This window comes from Nannobrachium achirus (genome assembly GCF_963921795.1).
Source record: "Nannobrachium achirus genome assembly, chromosome: 6".
NCBI lineage: Eukaryota > Metazoa > Chordata > Actinopteri > Myctophiformes > Myctophidae > Nannobrachium > Nannobrachium achirus.
The window spans coordinates 24,669,279-24,687,257 of NC_137815.1; the positions used below are offsets into that span (position 1 = coordinate 24,669,279).

A 17,979-nucleotide genomic window follows, 5' to 3' on the forward strand; every position below is an offset into this window, starting at 1 on the left:
CCATTTAGCGCCACCTTCAGGCCGATTTTTTCAAACATATTTTTGGACACTACTCCTACAGATTTTGCCCTAAAATCATGCAAATCGCTACACTGTATGTCTACACTCATGTCATCAACATGGATCTGTCCCATAGAGCGCCACCATCAGGCCGATTTTTTCAAACACATTTTTGGACACTGCTCCTACACATTTTGGCCTAAAATCACACAAATCAGTACACAGTATGTCTACACTCATCTCATCAACATGGATCTGTCCCATATAGCGCCACCATCAGGCCGATTTTGGAAAAACACATTTTTTGGCCTATTTGTGGATTAGGGAGTCTTACTGATAAATAAATAGTAATAAAGAAATCGCCGGCTTATTGTGCCTGAAAAGGCCGAATTATCAACTTGCACGCATGCCCCGGACATCAGTGGGAACAATTTGAAAGATTATCGAAAGCAGTAAATGAAAAATGTTTAGCACTCAACTTTTATTTGCTCTAAATACTATTTAAAACATGAACCCTTGTTGGAAAAACCCCCCAAAAAACCCAATGTTGTCCTTTAACAGGTTCAAATATCCGCTGCAGATAGATGTATGATGTGTGGTGTTTTCCAGGTGACCATCAGGGATACAGGAGTGAGGGGGATGATCGCTGTAGGCCTGGTTCCTCTGCACTACAAGCTGGACCACCAGCCAGGCTGGCTGCCGCGATCTGTAGCTTATCATGCTGATGACGGCAAGTATGTGGCGGAAAAACACTATGTCTTATTGCTATATAATAATAAATACACTACTCGCACACTGTACTGTAAATAAGTATATCTCTGGTTTGCTCTGAGCCTCAAATCATGAACGCTGCGTTCATGATTTGAGGCATTTTATTCAAAACGGACCAATCCTGCAAACTTTGGAAGCCAATCATAGCCAATCAGAATGGAATATGGAAAATCGGACAGATTCATGTCGATCACATGGATCGATTTGCGTTATTTATTTTGACACAATCTGTAGGTGTACTGGCCAAAAGTTAGTTTTGCAAAAATCGGCCTACTGGTGGCGCTAGAACAGGCCCGCGTGAAAAATGTGGGGTAGAGGTTCTGAATTGGTATGCAGGGAGTGTGTGTGCTCAGTTTGGCAGCGACCGGGCCAACGGTGCTGGAGATTAGCTGGTAACAGACGGACGCACGAACGAACAGGGGCGAAAACATAGTCTCTCGCCATGCCTTCGGCTCGGTGGAGACAATAAGTGGTTAAAAACCATAGGAAAATCGCAATACTATTATGACGAATCATCATCATAGTCTCATATCGTGATATCCATAATATTATCAATATAGCAAATTGTGCAGCCCCGAATTCAGGTTGGAATGTAACCTCACGCCCCTCCCTCTACCCAGGCTATACAACGGTAAGAGTGTCGGACAGCAGTTTGGGCCCAAATGTAACCGCGGGGACCGGATTGGCTGTGGGATCCACACAGACACCTTCGAAGAAGGACAGATCACTGTGTTCTTCACCAAGAACGGCAAGGAGGTACGTTCTCATTTCCTACCTTTATTATCCCCCTTCAGACCAGTGGGTCTCAACCTTTTCAGCCCGTGACCCCCAAAATAATCATATTTGAACTGGGGATTCTGGGGAATGTCTTTACTATTTTGAAAAATATTTTAAAATGGTTCAAATATTCGATCTACAAGCTCACACACAGCGTGTCGATGTAGATCGTCTATGATATTTTCAAATATATTTAAAAAAAAAGAAATGGAAAAAGTCTACCAACTATTCAGTTGCAACTGGGGTCAGGTTTCACTGGAATTATTTTATGCTTTAACTATAGCAGATATACAAGCTTACAGCGTGGCACTCGGTGCCACACTGCGAGCTTGTAGATCTGCTATTTTTGAAAAATCTTGAAATGTTTTAGCAAATCTTTGAATATATATTTTTCAAAGCAAACTTTTGTAACTCAAATCTTTTGAGACGAGGGTCAATTTTTAAAACTTGTATCATCCAGGTGGGTGAGGTGGAGAATAGAGTGTTTAATGTTAACTTCTTATCCAGGTGGGTCAGGTGGAGATGGAGAATAGAGTGTTTAATGTTAACTTCTTATCCAGGTGGGTCAGGTGGAGATGGAGAATAGAGTGTTTAACCCATTTAGAACGGGTACACATTATTCTGTATAATTATTTTATGCTTTAACTATTGAAAAATAGCAGATATACAAGCTCACAGCGCGGCACCGAGTGCCGCGCTGCAAGCTTGTAGATCTGCTATTTTAGAAAAATCTTGAAAATTAGAATTTTGACCCGTTTAAAAAAAAAAAACATGTTTCTATGTCAGCAATCTGGCTAGCCATCGTCAAAGAAAACGTATTTTTCACTTAAATTGAGCTCAGTTAGTCTGTTCTTGAGACACATGTGGTTCTCAAACCTTTTCATGTGAAGGACCCCCAAAATGATATTTATTTGGCCACGGACCAGCATCTCAAAATATTTAGTTCCAGGGACCCCCCAGAAGCAAAATTTGAGTTACAAACGTTCGCTTTGAAAATACATACATTCAAAGATTTGCACACTGCTATTTTTCAAAAATAGCAGATCTACAAGCTCACAGCGCGGCACTCGGTGCCGCGCTGTGAGCTTGTATATCTGCTATTTTTCACTGGTTAAAGCATTCAATAATTCTAGGCCTAATTAATGTTAACCTCTGTCATCCAGGTGGGTCAGGTGGAGATGGCCGCCCCCGGCGCTCTGTTCCCCGCCGTGGGCATGCTGTCCGTGGGGGAGGAGGTGCAGCTGGACCTGCAGGCGGAGTGGAGGACGGAGGAGGACGAGGGGCTGATGATCGTCGACAGCCACGAAGACCACTGGGCTCGACTGCACGACGTCCGGGTCACTGGCACTGTGAGTCACTGCTTCACGTTATTATCATCTAACCCAGGGGTGGGCAACTTTGATGATGGCGAGGGCCACTATATTTCCACCTTCACTCCAGAGGGCCACATTGCATATTGCTACTTCCTACTTTGTCATTCTAGTATCTCTAGCAAAAATAGCAGATCTACAAGCTCAAAACGCACCGCGCTGCGATGCGTTTTGAGCTTGTAGATCGGCTATTTTTGCTTCTTTTGAATTGGAATCCTGAATTATTTTTTGTTATTTTTTAATTGGAATCCTGAAATGTAACATTTTGATTGAAACACATTTAGTTATATATTCATGTTGACTCTATGAACCTAAATACAAATACCTACATTGGACATAAAAAAAATACATTTTAATACTACTATACTAGTCATTAAGCTACTAATATAGACTGACGGAATTAAAGCAGGTCATGTTTGGAATTGTATCGGCTGAAATCAATAATATATCAGTATTCCAGTATTGACCTGCGGGCCGAATTAAGTGAAGGTGGGGCCTGCATGTGGCCTCCGGGCCGCCAGTTGCCCATGATCTAACCCTATATACATGCAGTCATGAAGACCACTTCCGGTTCCTATATACATGCAGTCTGCACCACATCCGGGTGACTGGCCCTGTGAGTCACGTTTTTTGTTTTTTTGTTACCCATTAAGACCTGTAACCACTTTAACCATTATTTTATGCTTTAACTATTAAAAAAATAGCAGATCTACAAGCTCACAGCTTGTACTGTATATCTGCTATTTTTAAATAGTTGTGCAAATCTTTGACTAGCAAACATTTGTTACTCAAATATTTGCTTCTGGAGGGGTCAGCGGCCAAATACATTTCGGGGATCCTTGACACAAAAAAGTTTGAGAACCATTTATAGAATCGGGTCAAAATATTCATGATTTTTCAAAAACAGCAGATCTACAAGCTTGCAGTGCTGCGCTGTGAGCTTGTATATCAGCTATTTTTTAATAGTTAAAGCATAAAATAACGTCTCAAAAGACGTTGCCGTCGCCCTCCAGCCCAGGAATTATCGCGCTAATATCGTAAATCGCAATTTCTTTGGTCACAATAGTCGTGCCATGAAATGTTCATATCGTCCCATCCCTTGTATCTAGTAGACAAAATGAAGTGATAACCAGTGGTTATTAACCACTCTTATATCACCAGTAAAACATGGCATTTTTGCCCCCAAGGAGAAATGTGTCATCCTATGCTTTCCCCTTCCTGCAACTGACAGCACCGTGATGGAGATTTATGAGTCTGGGGGGGAGGATGGGTGGGACGAACACAACAAAACCCATTTGCTGAGTTGAAAGGGGAGGGGAGGGGAGGGGACTGCAGCTGGGTTGCCACAGGGCAGTAACCTGCATACCTCCTGCATTTCTAATAACCCTCCATTCCCCACAAATCTGGCATTGTCTTGCGTTGTTGCACTGGAAAGTTAGCTCTCCACCCAAACAGAGACTACTACGGTTTACTACAGACTGGCAGTCAAATGAAGATCAGTCGTTTGGAAGGTGTGAAAGAAAGTTGCTGAATGAATGAATGCACCTGAGAGCCGACACCGACAGACTGCTACTATGGAGCTAAAAATAGCCTATGGCCTTGATGTCTTTTTCAACAACAAGCCCGCTGCTATGCGACGGTCCAAAGTTGTGGAGAAGTGTCGAATGCCGCCGGCTTTTGCTGATCGCGTACCCACCACCCATTCAACAGCAGATTTAACAGTGTACCCACCACCCATTCAACAGCAGATTTAACAGTGTACCCACCGCCCATTCAACAGCAGATTTAACGGTGTACCCACCGCCCATTCAACAGCTGATTTAATAGTGTACCCACTGCCCATTCAACAGCGGATTTAACAGTGTACCCACCACCCATTCAACAGCAGATTTAACAGTGTACCCATCGCCAATTCAACATCAGATTTAACAGCAACAGACGCTTTCCCAACACGGTCACTGATTGCTGATCTACAAATGTTGGCGCTCATGCAGCCAGGGAACTTGGCCCGGTTGGATCCCGTGAGTAGGGCATAAAAAGGTTTGTTTTACAACCTAATGAGGGTTTGTGTGTGGATGTGTGTTCCTTCCAGCTGCTGGAGTACGTGGGCAAAGGAAAGAGCATCGCCGACGTGGGATTAGCTCAGGCCCGCCGTCCGCTAGGCACACACTGCCACTACTATGAGCTGGAGATCACCAGCGAAGGAGAGAACTGTTACATCGCCCTGGGGCTGGCACGCAGGGTAAGAGTCTGTGATGTGCTTTTCCCGATAAAAGTCGTGATATCGCTTTTATATTAACACATTGAACACCATCATAGGGTTAAAGGAACTCACCGGGGCGCGTGAGTGCGCGACGTGCGTGCATACATTGGCTCGGGTGATGGTCGCGCATCATAATGTTAACGTGGTCTTGTATAATCCAATTCAATGTGTGATCGCGTTGCTCCATCGAGACATCATTGCGGGCAGGCCCCGTTCACTTACAATGGAGCTAGAATGAGCTCTGTTTACCAGCGCTCTGCGCGCGTCATGCGCGTCACCAGCACGCGTCATCAGCGAGCGCCACTGAGGCTTATGGGTAATGTAGTGTTTTTGCTAATCTGGCGATAAAATAGCAATATTGATCATTATTTTTTGATGTACGCCAACTATCAATTAAAGACGTTTCCAGACGTCTTTTGGCTCACCTAGGCAACCATTGTGTTAAATAACAGTAGCGTGCGGTCGTCAGTGATTTGGTGATGACCTCATGAGGGAGTGAATATCCTCCGGCTTCTATGCAATGCTCGGCAGTAAAATGGCCTTATCTCGGAATCTATCTCCATATTGCGTAGATGGTCGAGAAACGCTTTTTTTCACCGGCCTGTATCTAAGCGACGGACAGTCGCGGTAACAATGTTTATTTTCCGCGTGAACGAAAACATGTTGATCGATATTACAACATAGTGAATTTCCACAACATGGACACGATTGTGGCTTCCGTGGGTCTTCAAAATAAAGTACAAACAATGGAAAAGCCCAGGCAGAAGGTGTCTAAATAATTAATTACATGTAAAGCATAGGAAGTGTTAATGTCTGATTCGTCTGTGGGGGTCTTCATTAACATCCAATGAGGCAAGCAGCGCACACCTTGTGGCTTGCGCACAAGTAGGCCATGTGTGGCCTGCTCGAGGCGCAAGTTGGCACCTTGACAGAGTGCAGTTCTAGTTGTGGGCTTGCTGAGAGCGAGAACACTGTTATCTTCATTATTTATCTATCAAGTTCTCTTCAAAAATCACATAATCTATCAGTCAAGTTCTCCTCAAAATTGACGTAACCTATTAAGTCAAGTTCTCCTCGACAGTTCAAAGGCAGGGCCCTTAGCCAATGAGGTGGAGCCAAAGGGTAGATCTTTATGCCCATACATGGTGTTACATGTGAGCCCACACTGTTTCGTAGGAACCGTATTTCTAGTTTACATTGAGATGCTTTTTTTGTATAACATTGAATGACAGACAGATTAAGATAGAACACAGTACTGTGTGTGTGTGTGTGTGTGTGTGTGTGTGTGTGTGTGTGTGTGTGTGTGTGTGTGTGTGTGTGTGTGTGTGTGTGTGTGTGTGTGTGTGTGTGTGTGTGTGTGTGTGTGTGTGTGTGTGTGTGTGTGTGTTGTGCAACGTGCATTATTATATTATTTATTACTGTGTGGTTAATCTGTTGCTACATGAAACCTAATCGCCCACTCCCCCCCCCCCCCCCCCCCCCCCACCCCACTGCCCTCATTGTTTCCGCTCTGAGTGATGGATGACGGAGAGAGAGAGAGAGAGAGAAAGAAAGAGAGGCTAATAGAATAAATATTGCCTCATTCTAGCCCCTCATTGCTTATTCCATAGAAATTCCAGGCTGGGCCATTTAATACTTACCTACTTGTCTGGCGTACGTAGCCAGACAACTATTCCACCATCTCCCCAATGCTATATAGAGTCTGGAACTATACCTCCTGAGAATTTAAATAGATTTCTCAAAAGTATTGACTAATGCGATTTATATGATTAAACAAAAATATTTGATTGAGATATTTTGGAATCAAAATGATGTTTAAGTATATTGATTGACGCATTGGTGACTTTGGTTCCAACTGCTAAAAACCTTGGTGTCCTGAACAGCCAGCTTTCATTCAAGGCACACATTGCATCAGTCACCCGGTCCTGTAGGTTCACACTGTATAACATCCGTAGAATCAGACCCTTCCTCACCCAGGAGTCTCCTCACTGGCCTCCCGGCATGTGCACTTAAGCCTCGGCACGACTGGTCTTCAACCAGCCAAAATTCTCACGTCTCCCCCTTCTCCGCTCCCTCCACTGGCTCCCGATTGTGGCCCGCACAGAATACAAAACACTGATGCTGGCCTTCAAAGCAGCCAAAGGTATGGCACCTCCATACCTCCAAAAGCCTGATCAACCCCTACAACCCCACCCGTTCACTCAGATCAGCTGACACAGGGATGCTGATAGAACCCACGCTAAAAACCTCCTAGTGTATATGTACAAGTGTACATTCATATGTGACGTTATGTGTGTTCACATGTACACGTGTGTTCAGCTCTTATTTTACTTGAATTTCAGCTATCAGTAAAAACGCCTAGCTCTTTCAGTGTTTAATGTGATATAGCAAAGTATAAATACAAACATTTACCATATATATCATATGAATTGTTTGGAATTGAGACAAAGTCAATGTATGATGATGATTTGTGAAGTTAAAATTGATATTAGTATTGTTTTTTAAACCAAATATCCCCCGGGTCAAAATGACCCGCGAACAGAACCAAGGTGAAGGTTAATTTGGGGGTTCTTGACATGAGAAGGTTTGACAATAACCGTCCCGGAGGATGAAAACTCCTCATCACTTTATTATTTCTCTCATAGTCTATTTTCCAGTTTTCCTTTCTTCCCATTTTCTACTTCCTCTTGTTGCTCTGCGTTGCTCATGCTCAATAGTGTTCACAGTCTCACACCTAACAACAAAAAAACAACAACAATCAGTTACTGCCAAGGCGATTTGCATATCAAAAAGCAGACAGCTTATGGCCATGGCTGCATACCAGTGAGAGTGTCTGACACATGGGTTACTTACCTCACAAAAAAAGGGTGAAATCCCCCAAAGCAGGAGACATGGTCAAATAAAAGGAGTATCCTGCAAAATGCAGGATACTTGGCAGGTATCATGGATAGAGATGGAATAATATCAATAATAACATCAACAGTAACGTCACAGTTAACCAAAATCTACCGAATGGTTGGTTGTGGGAACAAAGTCCTTTCTGTTGAGGAGGTTTCTGATCCATTGCAGGCGAACATCTGGGTTCTCTGGGAACCTGTATAGACAGTAGGCTGGCATTGCTCATACTAATTCCTCACTGCGTATCGGATATTAGTCTGGACTCGCGAGCAGAATTTTCATTTCCAAGGGGTGGGTTAAAAAAAGGGCTCTGGACACGATTGGTTAGACCAGAACAATGCTGGGCCCTGATTGGTCCCCCATATTTTGGAAGAGAGGAAATGGATTCACAATTGAGCGGGGCCAGACCAATATTCGCCAAGGGCAAGTTTTTTTGCCCAGGCTGATTGGTCTGGTTCCAGGCTAGAGGAGAGAGGTTTCACATTCGCTTTTGTTCCAATGCTGCATTCCCCCCTGCTGCTGGAGCAGCCAGACACTGCACAGCTCTGTGACCGTCCCGACTTTGTTGATAACATTGTAAAAAATAAAAATAAACAGCAGAAAAAGTAAGAAAAGGGTAGAAATTAGTGTTGCACGGGTCAGGGTTTTTTTATGGACCGCGGGCCCCGCACATTTGAATTTTCAGGCCCAGCTAAACCTGCCCCGCAACACGGCATCAATTTTCACAGCCCAGCTCAGCCCAGCCCGCTGTCATTAAATACATGTCTTTGAATGTGGATTTATTCCATCCATCACGGAAAAGCAGCCAATCCCAACCGTGCACAAACAATGGCATATTAGAGAAGAAACTTTCAGTGTTGATGAGCACATTACATTACATTGCAGTGCAACAGAGCCATATAAAATATCTTTCTAACATTTAAAAGCAATGAACCGTTAACATGACGGCATGACGACGAGATGCTTATTTTAATTGACAACACTCGTGTATAGAACTATACACACGGAGCACAACGCTAATGTATCACAGAGAGATGTTGCAGATCCAGTAGCCTAGTCGCTGGTGCAAGACAAAATAAACAACTATGAAGAGAAAAGACAGAAATGTTTAAGTGCACCGTCAACTTGTTATCAGAGCTCTGTAGGCTACTGACGCCTCTCCCACAACAACAGCCCAACGTTAAGCCAGCAGAAGGTAATTAACCAGTCCACTCACCTATTGCTGCTTTCAAACACTGTGCTTTGTTTTCACAGGAGCATGGTTTTCATAAATATGATTTAGATTTGTCAAAAGCTTGTATAATCCACATGATTCCTGTTTACATCTTGTGTAGACTGCAACAAGTAGCCAATAACAACACCCTGAAGCATTTCCTGTTAAAACGGTGGTTTTATTTTTAAGTCTACTTACAGGAAGTGCAATGGACTAAGTTAGAATTACATGACACAGACACACCAGCGAGTGTCTCTTAACTTTCAAGGGACGCTCTAGACATGCTTGACTGCGAGCAGGGAAGGATGCTTGGTGCGCATTAAATATATTATTTGGACGGGAGTCGGGACCGCCTCAACCTGCCCCGCCAATAAATTGTATATTTCTTGGCCCAGCTCAACCTGGCCTGCGGGCTGACCACGGGGGACCGCGGGTTCGGGCATCACTAGTAGAAATGTAGTATTACCATGCGTTTGGAAAGAGAGAGGCCAACTAGCTTCAGGGAAGCCGCGCCGTTGTTTTCCTCCGGTTCTAGCTCAAGGAAGGAATCTTTTTGGTCTAGCTCGTTAAAATAAAAGTGTAACCATAGCAACCATTCTTGTACACACACTAAATAAACACCTAATCAATCAAGAATGTACAACAACGTCACTCTGATGTCAGAGGACTGGTAGTGTTTATTCTTGCCAGTGTGTTCTCATGTCATTACAATTTTACAAGTCGCTAGTGTGTAACATTAGACAAGTCTCCTCTTGCTCCAACAACCAGAGACAACAGGCAGGCAGAATGTCAGAGAAGAAGAATAGAATCGCTATTGTCAATTATGACAAATGCAAACCGAAGAAGTGCAACCAAGAATGCAAGAAGAGCTGTCCAGTGGTGCGTATGGGTAAGCTGTGCATCGAGGTCACCCCCCAGAGCAAGTCCACCTGGATCGCAGAGACTCTCTGCATCGGATGTGGACTCTGCGTGAAGCAGTGTCCTTTCAAGGCTCTGAATATCGTCAACCTCCCGATCAACCTGGAGAAAGAGACCACCCACAGGTACGGCGACAACTCGTTTAAGTTGTACAGGCTGCCGGTCCCCAGAGTCGGCACAGTGCTGGGTCTGGTGGGGACCAACGGCATCGGGAAGACCACAGCGCTGAAGATCCTGACCGGGAAGCTGATGCCCAACCTGGGGAAGTTCTCTGCCCCGCCGGACTGGCCGGACATAATCTCCTACTTCCGCGGCTCGGAGCTGCAGAACTACTTCACCAAGATCCGACAAAAGGACAACAAGGACATCTTCAAGGCCGTCTTCAAGCCTCAGGATGTGGACCGGATCACCAAGATCGGAACCATCCAGGGGAAGACCGTGGGAGACATCCTGAGCGCAAAGGCAAATGACACAGGCACGGCGAAGGTGGTCTGCAAGCAGTTCGACCTGACTCACCTTTGGGACCAGAACGTGACAGAGCTCTCGGGCGGGGAGCTGCAGCGCTTCGCCTGCGCCACCTGCTGCGTCCAGAGGGCCGACGCCTACGTGTTCGACGAGCCGTCCACCTTCCTGGACGTCAAGCAGCGCTTGAGGGTCGCCAACGCCATCCACTCCGCCGTCAGTGCGGACACATACGTCATCGTGGTTGAACACGACCTGACCGTCCTGGACTACCTGTCCGACTTCATCTGCTGCCTGTACGGACAGCAGGGCGCCTACGGCGTGGTCACCTCGCCCTTCAGCGTCAGCCAGGGCATCAACGTCTTCCTGGACGGCTACGTGCCCACGGAGAACATGCGCTTCAGGGACACGCCGCTGGTGTTCAAGCTGGCCGAGACGGCCGACCGGGAGGAGGAGGTGAAGAAGCTGTGTCGTTACCAGTATCCCACCATGACCAAGACCATGGGAGACTTCAGCCTGCGCGTCCTGTCGGGAGAGTTCACCGACTCCGAGATCGTGGTCATGCTGGGGGAGAACGGGACGGGCAAAACCACCTTCATCAGGATGCTGGCCGGCCTCTTGAAACCGGACGAAGGAGGAGGAGAGGTGACCGTGCTGAACCTGAGCGTCAGCTACAAGCCGCAGCTGTTCAGCCTCACGTTCGTAGGCAGCGTCAGGGCTCTGCTGGACGCCAAGATCCGCGGCGCCTACACACAGCCCGAGTTCTCCACGGACGTCATGAGGCCGCTGAAGATCGACTCCATCATGGACCGCGACGTCAAGACGCTGTCGGGTGGCGAGGCGCAGAGGGTGGCTCTGGCCCTGTCTCTGGGGAAAGAGGCCGACCTCTACCTGATCGATGAGCCCTCGGGCTCTCTGGACGCGGAGCAGCGCATAGTCGCCGCCAGGGTCATCAAGCGCTTCATCCTCCACAAGCACAAGACGGCCTTTGTGGTGGAGCACGACTTCATCATGGCCACCTACCTGGCGGACCGTGTCATCGTGTTCGACAAGGACAAGGACAACCTGGGAGAGATCCTAAGCATGGACGACACGGATGCGACGGCATCCAGGAGTGCCACTGCCAACTCGCCGCAGAGCCTGGCGGCCGGCATGAACAAGTTCCTGGCTCAGCTGGAGGTCACCTTCAGGAGAGACCCCAAAAACTTCAGGCCGAGAATCAACAAGCTCAACTCCCAAAACGATGCGGATCAAAAGAGGACTAGGAATTACTTCTTCCTGGATGACTAAACAGAACGGAACAATAGGGGAATTAGCCAGGACGGTTTTCATGGCGGCTCCACTAGGCGGATGTACAGCTGCAGTCAAGATCGTTAAGCAAACAGCCGTCGGGTTCCCACCCCTTTTACGGAACTCTGTGGTTCCCTTGGTGACTCCTCTATGCAGCAGTAGTGTTTGTGACGTTTTAGACACTACGTGGAAGGGTAGTTTATGCAGGAGTAAGATGGGCTGCGGCGGCGAGCAGGTTTATCTATCGAGCACTGATCCATTTCCGTTTACCGGAATGGACTGCTGTCCTTGCTTAAATTCGCTATTGTCTCCATGAAAGAAGATATCTTTGCCCAAGTGTCCTTCAACCCACTACATCTCACCTCTACGGATCCTGGAGTCCCAGGTTCGTTTCCTCGCCCGTGCCCCTCGCCCCTACTGGGGGTTCCAGGGACCCCCAGTAGCAAAGATTTGAGTTACAAAGGTTTGCTTTGAAAATGATTATATTCAAAGATTTGTGCACATTTGCACACGTTTGCTAGATCTTTCAAAGATAGCAGATCTACAAGCTCATAACGAGGCACTTGGTGTTGCGCTATGAGCTTGTAAAGCTGCTATTTTTCTTAATGGGTTAAATCAAGTTCTTGACTACAATAAACAATGTGTGAAATGCATTTTGTTGTCTTTGTGTTGATTTTTTGAGACACCGACTGTGTGGTCTGAAGTGGGTGCCTCAAAGATCACCACAAAGTAAAGTTAACATGCTGCCGTTTAGAAAAGTACATGCTGTGTAAATAATGTGCAACATATTTGAGCAAACGGTTCCTGGCTAGGACAATGTAATATTCATCTGGCAACTATCGATCAATTATAGATTGATTGTACTTGGATCGTGATGATAAACACTTGCTTGTTTACAATTGCTGTGTGTTGCACACACAGCTGAACTGACTCAGAAGAAGCATATTGAACATGCTATCAATCAATCAATCCCAATATCAACAATATACCAAATATTAAAGCAGCACTATGTAACTTTCCTCTTCTATACTGGATTGAATCCGGTCTCCTGCTCAAGTGCATTGAGGATGAATTGAATATTGACCAGTCGGTCAACATTTGTGTCACATGACCTTTGATAATATCTAAACATCTCAATAGAAGAGCAGGAAGACAAAGTACAACCACACAATTACATAAGTGAATTAATAATATATAAAAGTCACATAGTGCTGCTTTAATATCAATTCATAAAACTAATGAAAAACAAGAACTGTACTCGAAGTGCCAACTTGCGTCTTGTGCACTCATGGCCAGTTGGCCATGTATGGCCTAGTAGGCATAAACACAGACACCCTGAAACATAGAACACAGTACTTGCGCACTATGCTAGCGCAATTAATACATGGATTAGGCATATATAGGCATAAAAGGGACACAGACAGACTGATAGAGATCTCCATATATAGGCATAAAAGGGACACAGGCAGACTGATAGAGAAATCCATATATATGTGGCATAAAAGGGACAGTCGGGGAATAGTATTATTGCATACTGGGTGAGGCTTCACCCAACTGAAGTAGGCCGGTGAACTGCCTAGTAAAATAAATAAACATCCTTTACATTCCTTTATTAAAGAGGTGGTGCCATAGTTTTGCACTTTTTCTGTTTCGTATGTGTCTATGGAGTTAACATTACTCTAATAGACCCCATATCGTTCCTGTCTCGGAGGTATCGTGAGATTTGGTTGCCAGACAGGAAACGGTGGACAGTCTCGCAATACTTGGCATGTTCAGAAATGTTCTTTGTACTCTTTAGATGCCTACATAAAATTATTACACAGTGCACTGCACACATCGAAAATCAACACAGCAGAAAGAAATGTGTGACATGCCTTCTTTTAGGTTCCTGAGCTGAGTATCTTATAAAGGTCTCAATGGTTCAGAAATGGTGTTTGTTCATGAGCTGGTCCACGGGCTTCCATTGACTCCAACTACCCAACTGTACTGGAGGGTACAGTTGGGTTAAAAACTTTGAGCAAAACGAATAAAGAAACGTACATCATTGGGATTTAGAAGACATCTGTAGGTATTGTTCAGGCCTAAATGGGTTAAACAACACAGGAAGGAAAATATCAAGAAATTCAAAGTATGCAGCAGTTCCTCAGGGCGAAGACGTTTATGGTTAGCTAAATTAATTAGGCTCCATTCAAGTAGTACCAGGTGACAACTGACGGCGCACTAATGAGCCATATTTTGTAAATAAGCGGTAATCATCTTTCGCCGAGAAAGGACTTGTTCAATGTTTACACAACAATCACAATCACCTGGAAACCAGTGCTATCTGCACATCCTGTTTTGATATAAATAAAATAGGCACCTGTTGCATCACTTAAACGGTGAAATCAAAATCAAGCAGCCTAGGTATTGCATGTGCTCCAGCTACACTAGACCCTTTTTAACAGCAGACCTTTTGACAGGTAATCTGACGGTAATCATACTAATTGGGGATGTTTCTTCTAGGCGTTGTGCGCCTGCATTCTGTACGGTTAACATCATGCTGGAACAGGACGCCTCTTTGACCAGCTCTGGAAAAATAGCCTATGGGATTATTAATGAATGTTTTCCACACCTGGAGAAGTATGGACATTTGGGTGAAAAAGTCTGAAATGAATTGAACACAAACAAATGTGTGTGTGTGTGTGTGTGTGTGTGTGTGTGTGTGTGTGTGTGTGTGTGTGTGTGTGTGTGTGTGTGTGTGTGTGTGTGTGTGTGTGTGTGTGTGTGTGTGTGTGTGTGTGTGTGTGTGTGTGTGTGTGTGTGTGTGTGTGTGTGTGTGTGTGTGTGTGTGTGTGTGTGTGTGTGTGTGTGTGTGGCGCGCTCAAAAGGAGAACATTGTCCACATGTGCACTCTTGTGTTGGTTGTGATGACTGCCTGGGTGGCAGCTTGGATACATTTCATCAATGGGCCTACAAAGAGTCTTCTCAAATTATTATCTTACGAATGCAAATGAAATGTATTGAACGCAAGTCTCTACAGGGTTAGTAATCCCAAATTGTCTTTGGGTCCCCTACCGGAATCAATAGGGGTACATTTATTATAATCAAATTATTGGCTTAGAAATGCGACAAAAACTAAAACATATCCATGCATTCATGTCTCGATATACTAGTGTTGTTGCTGCTCTTATACCACCATTATTACTGGGATTGGTGGGGGCCAGACAGTAGCCCCCCACGGGCCGCAAATGGCCCGCGGGCCGCCTATTGGGGAACCCTGCACTAAAGCATGGTGTAAAATATGCACCAAAGAAACCCACCTCACCCTCATGAGATAATAGGCGCAGTCAACTGCAGAGGTCTCGCTGCCAGTGCTTTGACATCACCTCCGCTGATCAAAAGGCCAAAACCCTCCACACATGAATACACAGTCTTGAAATGGTCTGGAATTTTTATTTGGAGAAAAGGCCAAAGCACCCTGTGGGCACACTGAAATAGCTCCCAGTAAAATGAAACCAACCCAAAATGATTTGTTTGGTTGGATCTCTTTTAGCCCATCGGCTAATCTTCCAAGATTCCAAGTCCGTTACAGAACCCAATTCACCCTTTGTCAAGTCCCGCCCGTTGCCTCGTCCCTCTTCACACCCAATGTTGCTGTGTCTTGGTGGGACACTCGGTGGGACACTCCATCCACTACCATTTTAATTCAGTTGCACCGTATTGTTATTCCGTGTGTTCAATTCTAATTTCAAACTTGGTTTCAGTAAAATGGAGCTGCTCAGTGGCAGTATAGTGAGATGTTTTTTATTAAGACTGCATCAAGTGCGTTATTTCCAGGTCCGTTTTACCAATTGTAAGGGTTTAAATGGTACCAGATATGCAGCTCGGCAAATAAAAGGTGAATTGATCCCAGTGCATGACGGAAGATAATTTCACGATAAATTTACATCTCCACGATACGATTATTGTGAGTGTTTATCACGATAAACGATAATCGTCCCATCCCTAATCAAGACGCATCATTTTCCCATGTCTCAGTGGATTGTGGGCAGTGTCTGTGTTTTCTGTTGTATAGATGGTTTGACTTAGCCTGCACCTCCAAAATGATTCCCCGGTTTATAATTTGTTTAGTTTGGTGTAATCGTTTCGTCTTTTCTTTTTTCTTTTTCTAGACTATAGTGGTTTGGTATGTCATTCTTCTATTCTAACTTGAAGCGAGAAGGAAACAGAGAGAAAGACAGAGACGTGCAGTAAATGTAGGCTACATATCAAGTTGTGCAACTGGATTGTTGGCAGATGATGGTAACAGTTGGCACAAGGAATGAAACGTCATCAGGCTTTAAAGATTGCAGAGAGAGAGAGTGAGAGAGTTTGAATGACAGACTTCCCTTCAGAATTACGTGCGGTATAAGAGCAGGTTTTGTGCATCCTGTGCAGTGCACCGCACACGCAACAAAGCATTTTAACAGTCTGACCGGCGCGTTCCCAGAGGGTGCTTGCTGTCTCCCGTGGGTGCTCTCTCTCTCCTCCCAGTGGGGGCTCTCTGTCTCCAGTGGGTTCTGTCTGTCTGTCTCTGTTTCTACTTTCTCTCTACTCCCAGTGGGTGCTCTGTCTATCATGGGTGCTGAAGCTCATCCTATGCCTCCAGTGGTATATTGTCTCCTGCGAAAAGGTTAAAGCTACAATCCAGGACTTATTTTAACTCTCTGATGCGTCCAAATTGTTTCTCTCTTTGTTGTTTTCGTCATGACAGAGGTATGGTAGACTGGCAGGGCTGAGGCAACATGGCAGATATGCCAGGCTGAAAACAGAACAACGAGACTGCATAATAAAAATACCAGATCTTTAAAAAAAAAACTATGAATGAATAAATGAATGTGGCCAGATTTGGATTGGATGATGATACGGTTCTAACATGCCAGACCATAACGGTGGTCACAGGCTGAGTGTGGATGGAAGCGCTGGTGTTTTCACACCTGTGTGATCCCTGTTAACAGCCAGAACCTCAGCTTCACGTCTCGTCCCTCTTTTAGTTAAGTTCCACCCTCTGCACCCGCTCTGAACTGTGCACCGTGCACGGCTGCAGGCAGGCAGGCAGGGAGGCTGCGCCCTGGTGCCCCGGGGCTAGTAGTGGATGGTTGGTGTGTGTGGAGAATAGAAGCTCTGTCATTTCAACTTGATTGTTTTCCCGGAATTGTTTTTTGGAGCTGTCTGCGGTTGTGCTGGGGCGTCATAAATCCATCGTTTTGGGTCACACACACACACCCACACACACACACACACAAACACACACACACGAACACACACGAACACACACAAGCCCCCCACTACCGCCTCCTAACCCCCCCCCCCCCCCCCCCCCCCCACACACACAGAGAAAGGTTACATTGAGGCATCCTCTCACCAGCATGCTGACGGGAGCAGCCATTACCTCTCCCAGAAAAAAAGTCAAAACACAAGGCGTCTTGTTTCCCAGGGTAGCAAAAAGTGCGGAGGCCCACTTGTGGTGAAAGCCGACGCGAGTTTTATCTCCTTTGTGCTCCATAATGGATGGCTTGTGTTAGCTGTGTGCACGGTGCATTCCTTTGTCTCTCTGTATTCAGTCTTTCAGGACTTATCTCTTAAGGTCTCCGTTTAAACATTTTTTCCACTCACCTGTTACAGATTCCACAACAACGTCCCTGTTCTGTGCTGCTTACCTCATCACAGGCACCTCCACAAATCACGTTCAAACCAGATTTAAGGCACACATTTGTTCTCCTGCTATACCACTAACATGTGGACTGTGAATCCCTAACCTCCTTCAAAATTGGTCTGAAAAGTCACCTACAGATGGCTGCTACTCGAAACCTTTAATAGACTAAGCCCATACTTGCCTCCCCTTTTCCACTGTAAATACTTTCCTTTTCTTTTTACTTTATTTTCCTTTTTTCTTCTTTTTGAATGCTTTTCTCCCCTTTTGTTATTGATGATATCCTATGCATACAGTAGTACTGTGTTCTATCCGTCTGTCTTTCAATGTTATATGAGATACATGA

General features: G+C 45.3%; 2 protein-coding genes across 2 annotated transcripts in view; both read left to right on the forward strand.

Moving 5' to 3' along the window:
- LOC308286571 (SPRY domain-containing protein 3-like) overlaps positions 1–17,979 on the forward strand; it is a 41,555-nt gene that overhangs the window by 10,590 nt on the left and 12,986 nt on the right. The window contains exons 4-7 of the mRNA XM_080727646.1: positions 610–734; positions 1,392–1,527; positions 2,712–2,897; positions 5,011–5,160. Of these exons, the coding sequence (XP_080583772.1) occupies positions 610–734; positions 1,392–1,527; positions 2,712–2,897; positions 5,011–5,160 (597 nt within the window). The remainder of the gene's footprint in view (positions 1–609; positions 735–1,391; positions 1,528–2,711; positions 2,898–5,010; positions 5,161–17,979) is intronic.
- On the forward strand, positions 10,079–11,962 carry LOC308286324 (ATP-binding cassette sub-family E member 1-like; the record flags this gene model as incomplete). Its single annotated transcript, XM_080727322.1, has 1 exon — positions 10,079–11,962. One exon carries the CDS (start codon positions 10,079–10,081, stop codon positions 11,960–11,962), a length of 1,884 nt encoding a protein of 627 aa, XP_080583448.1.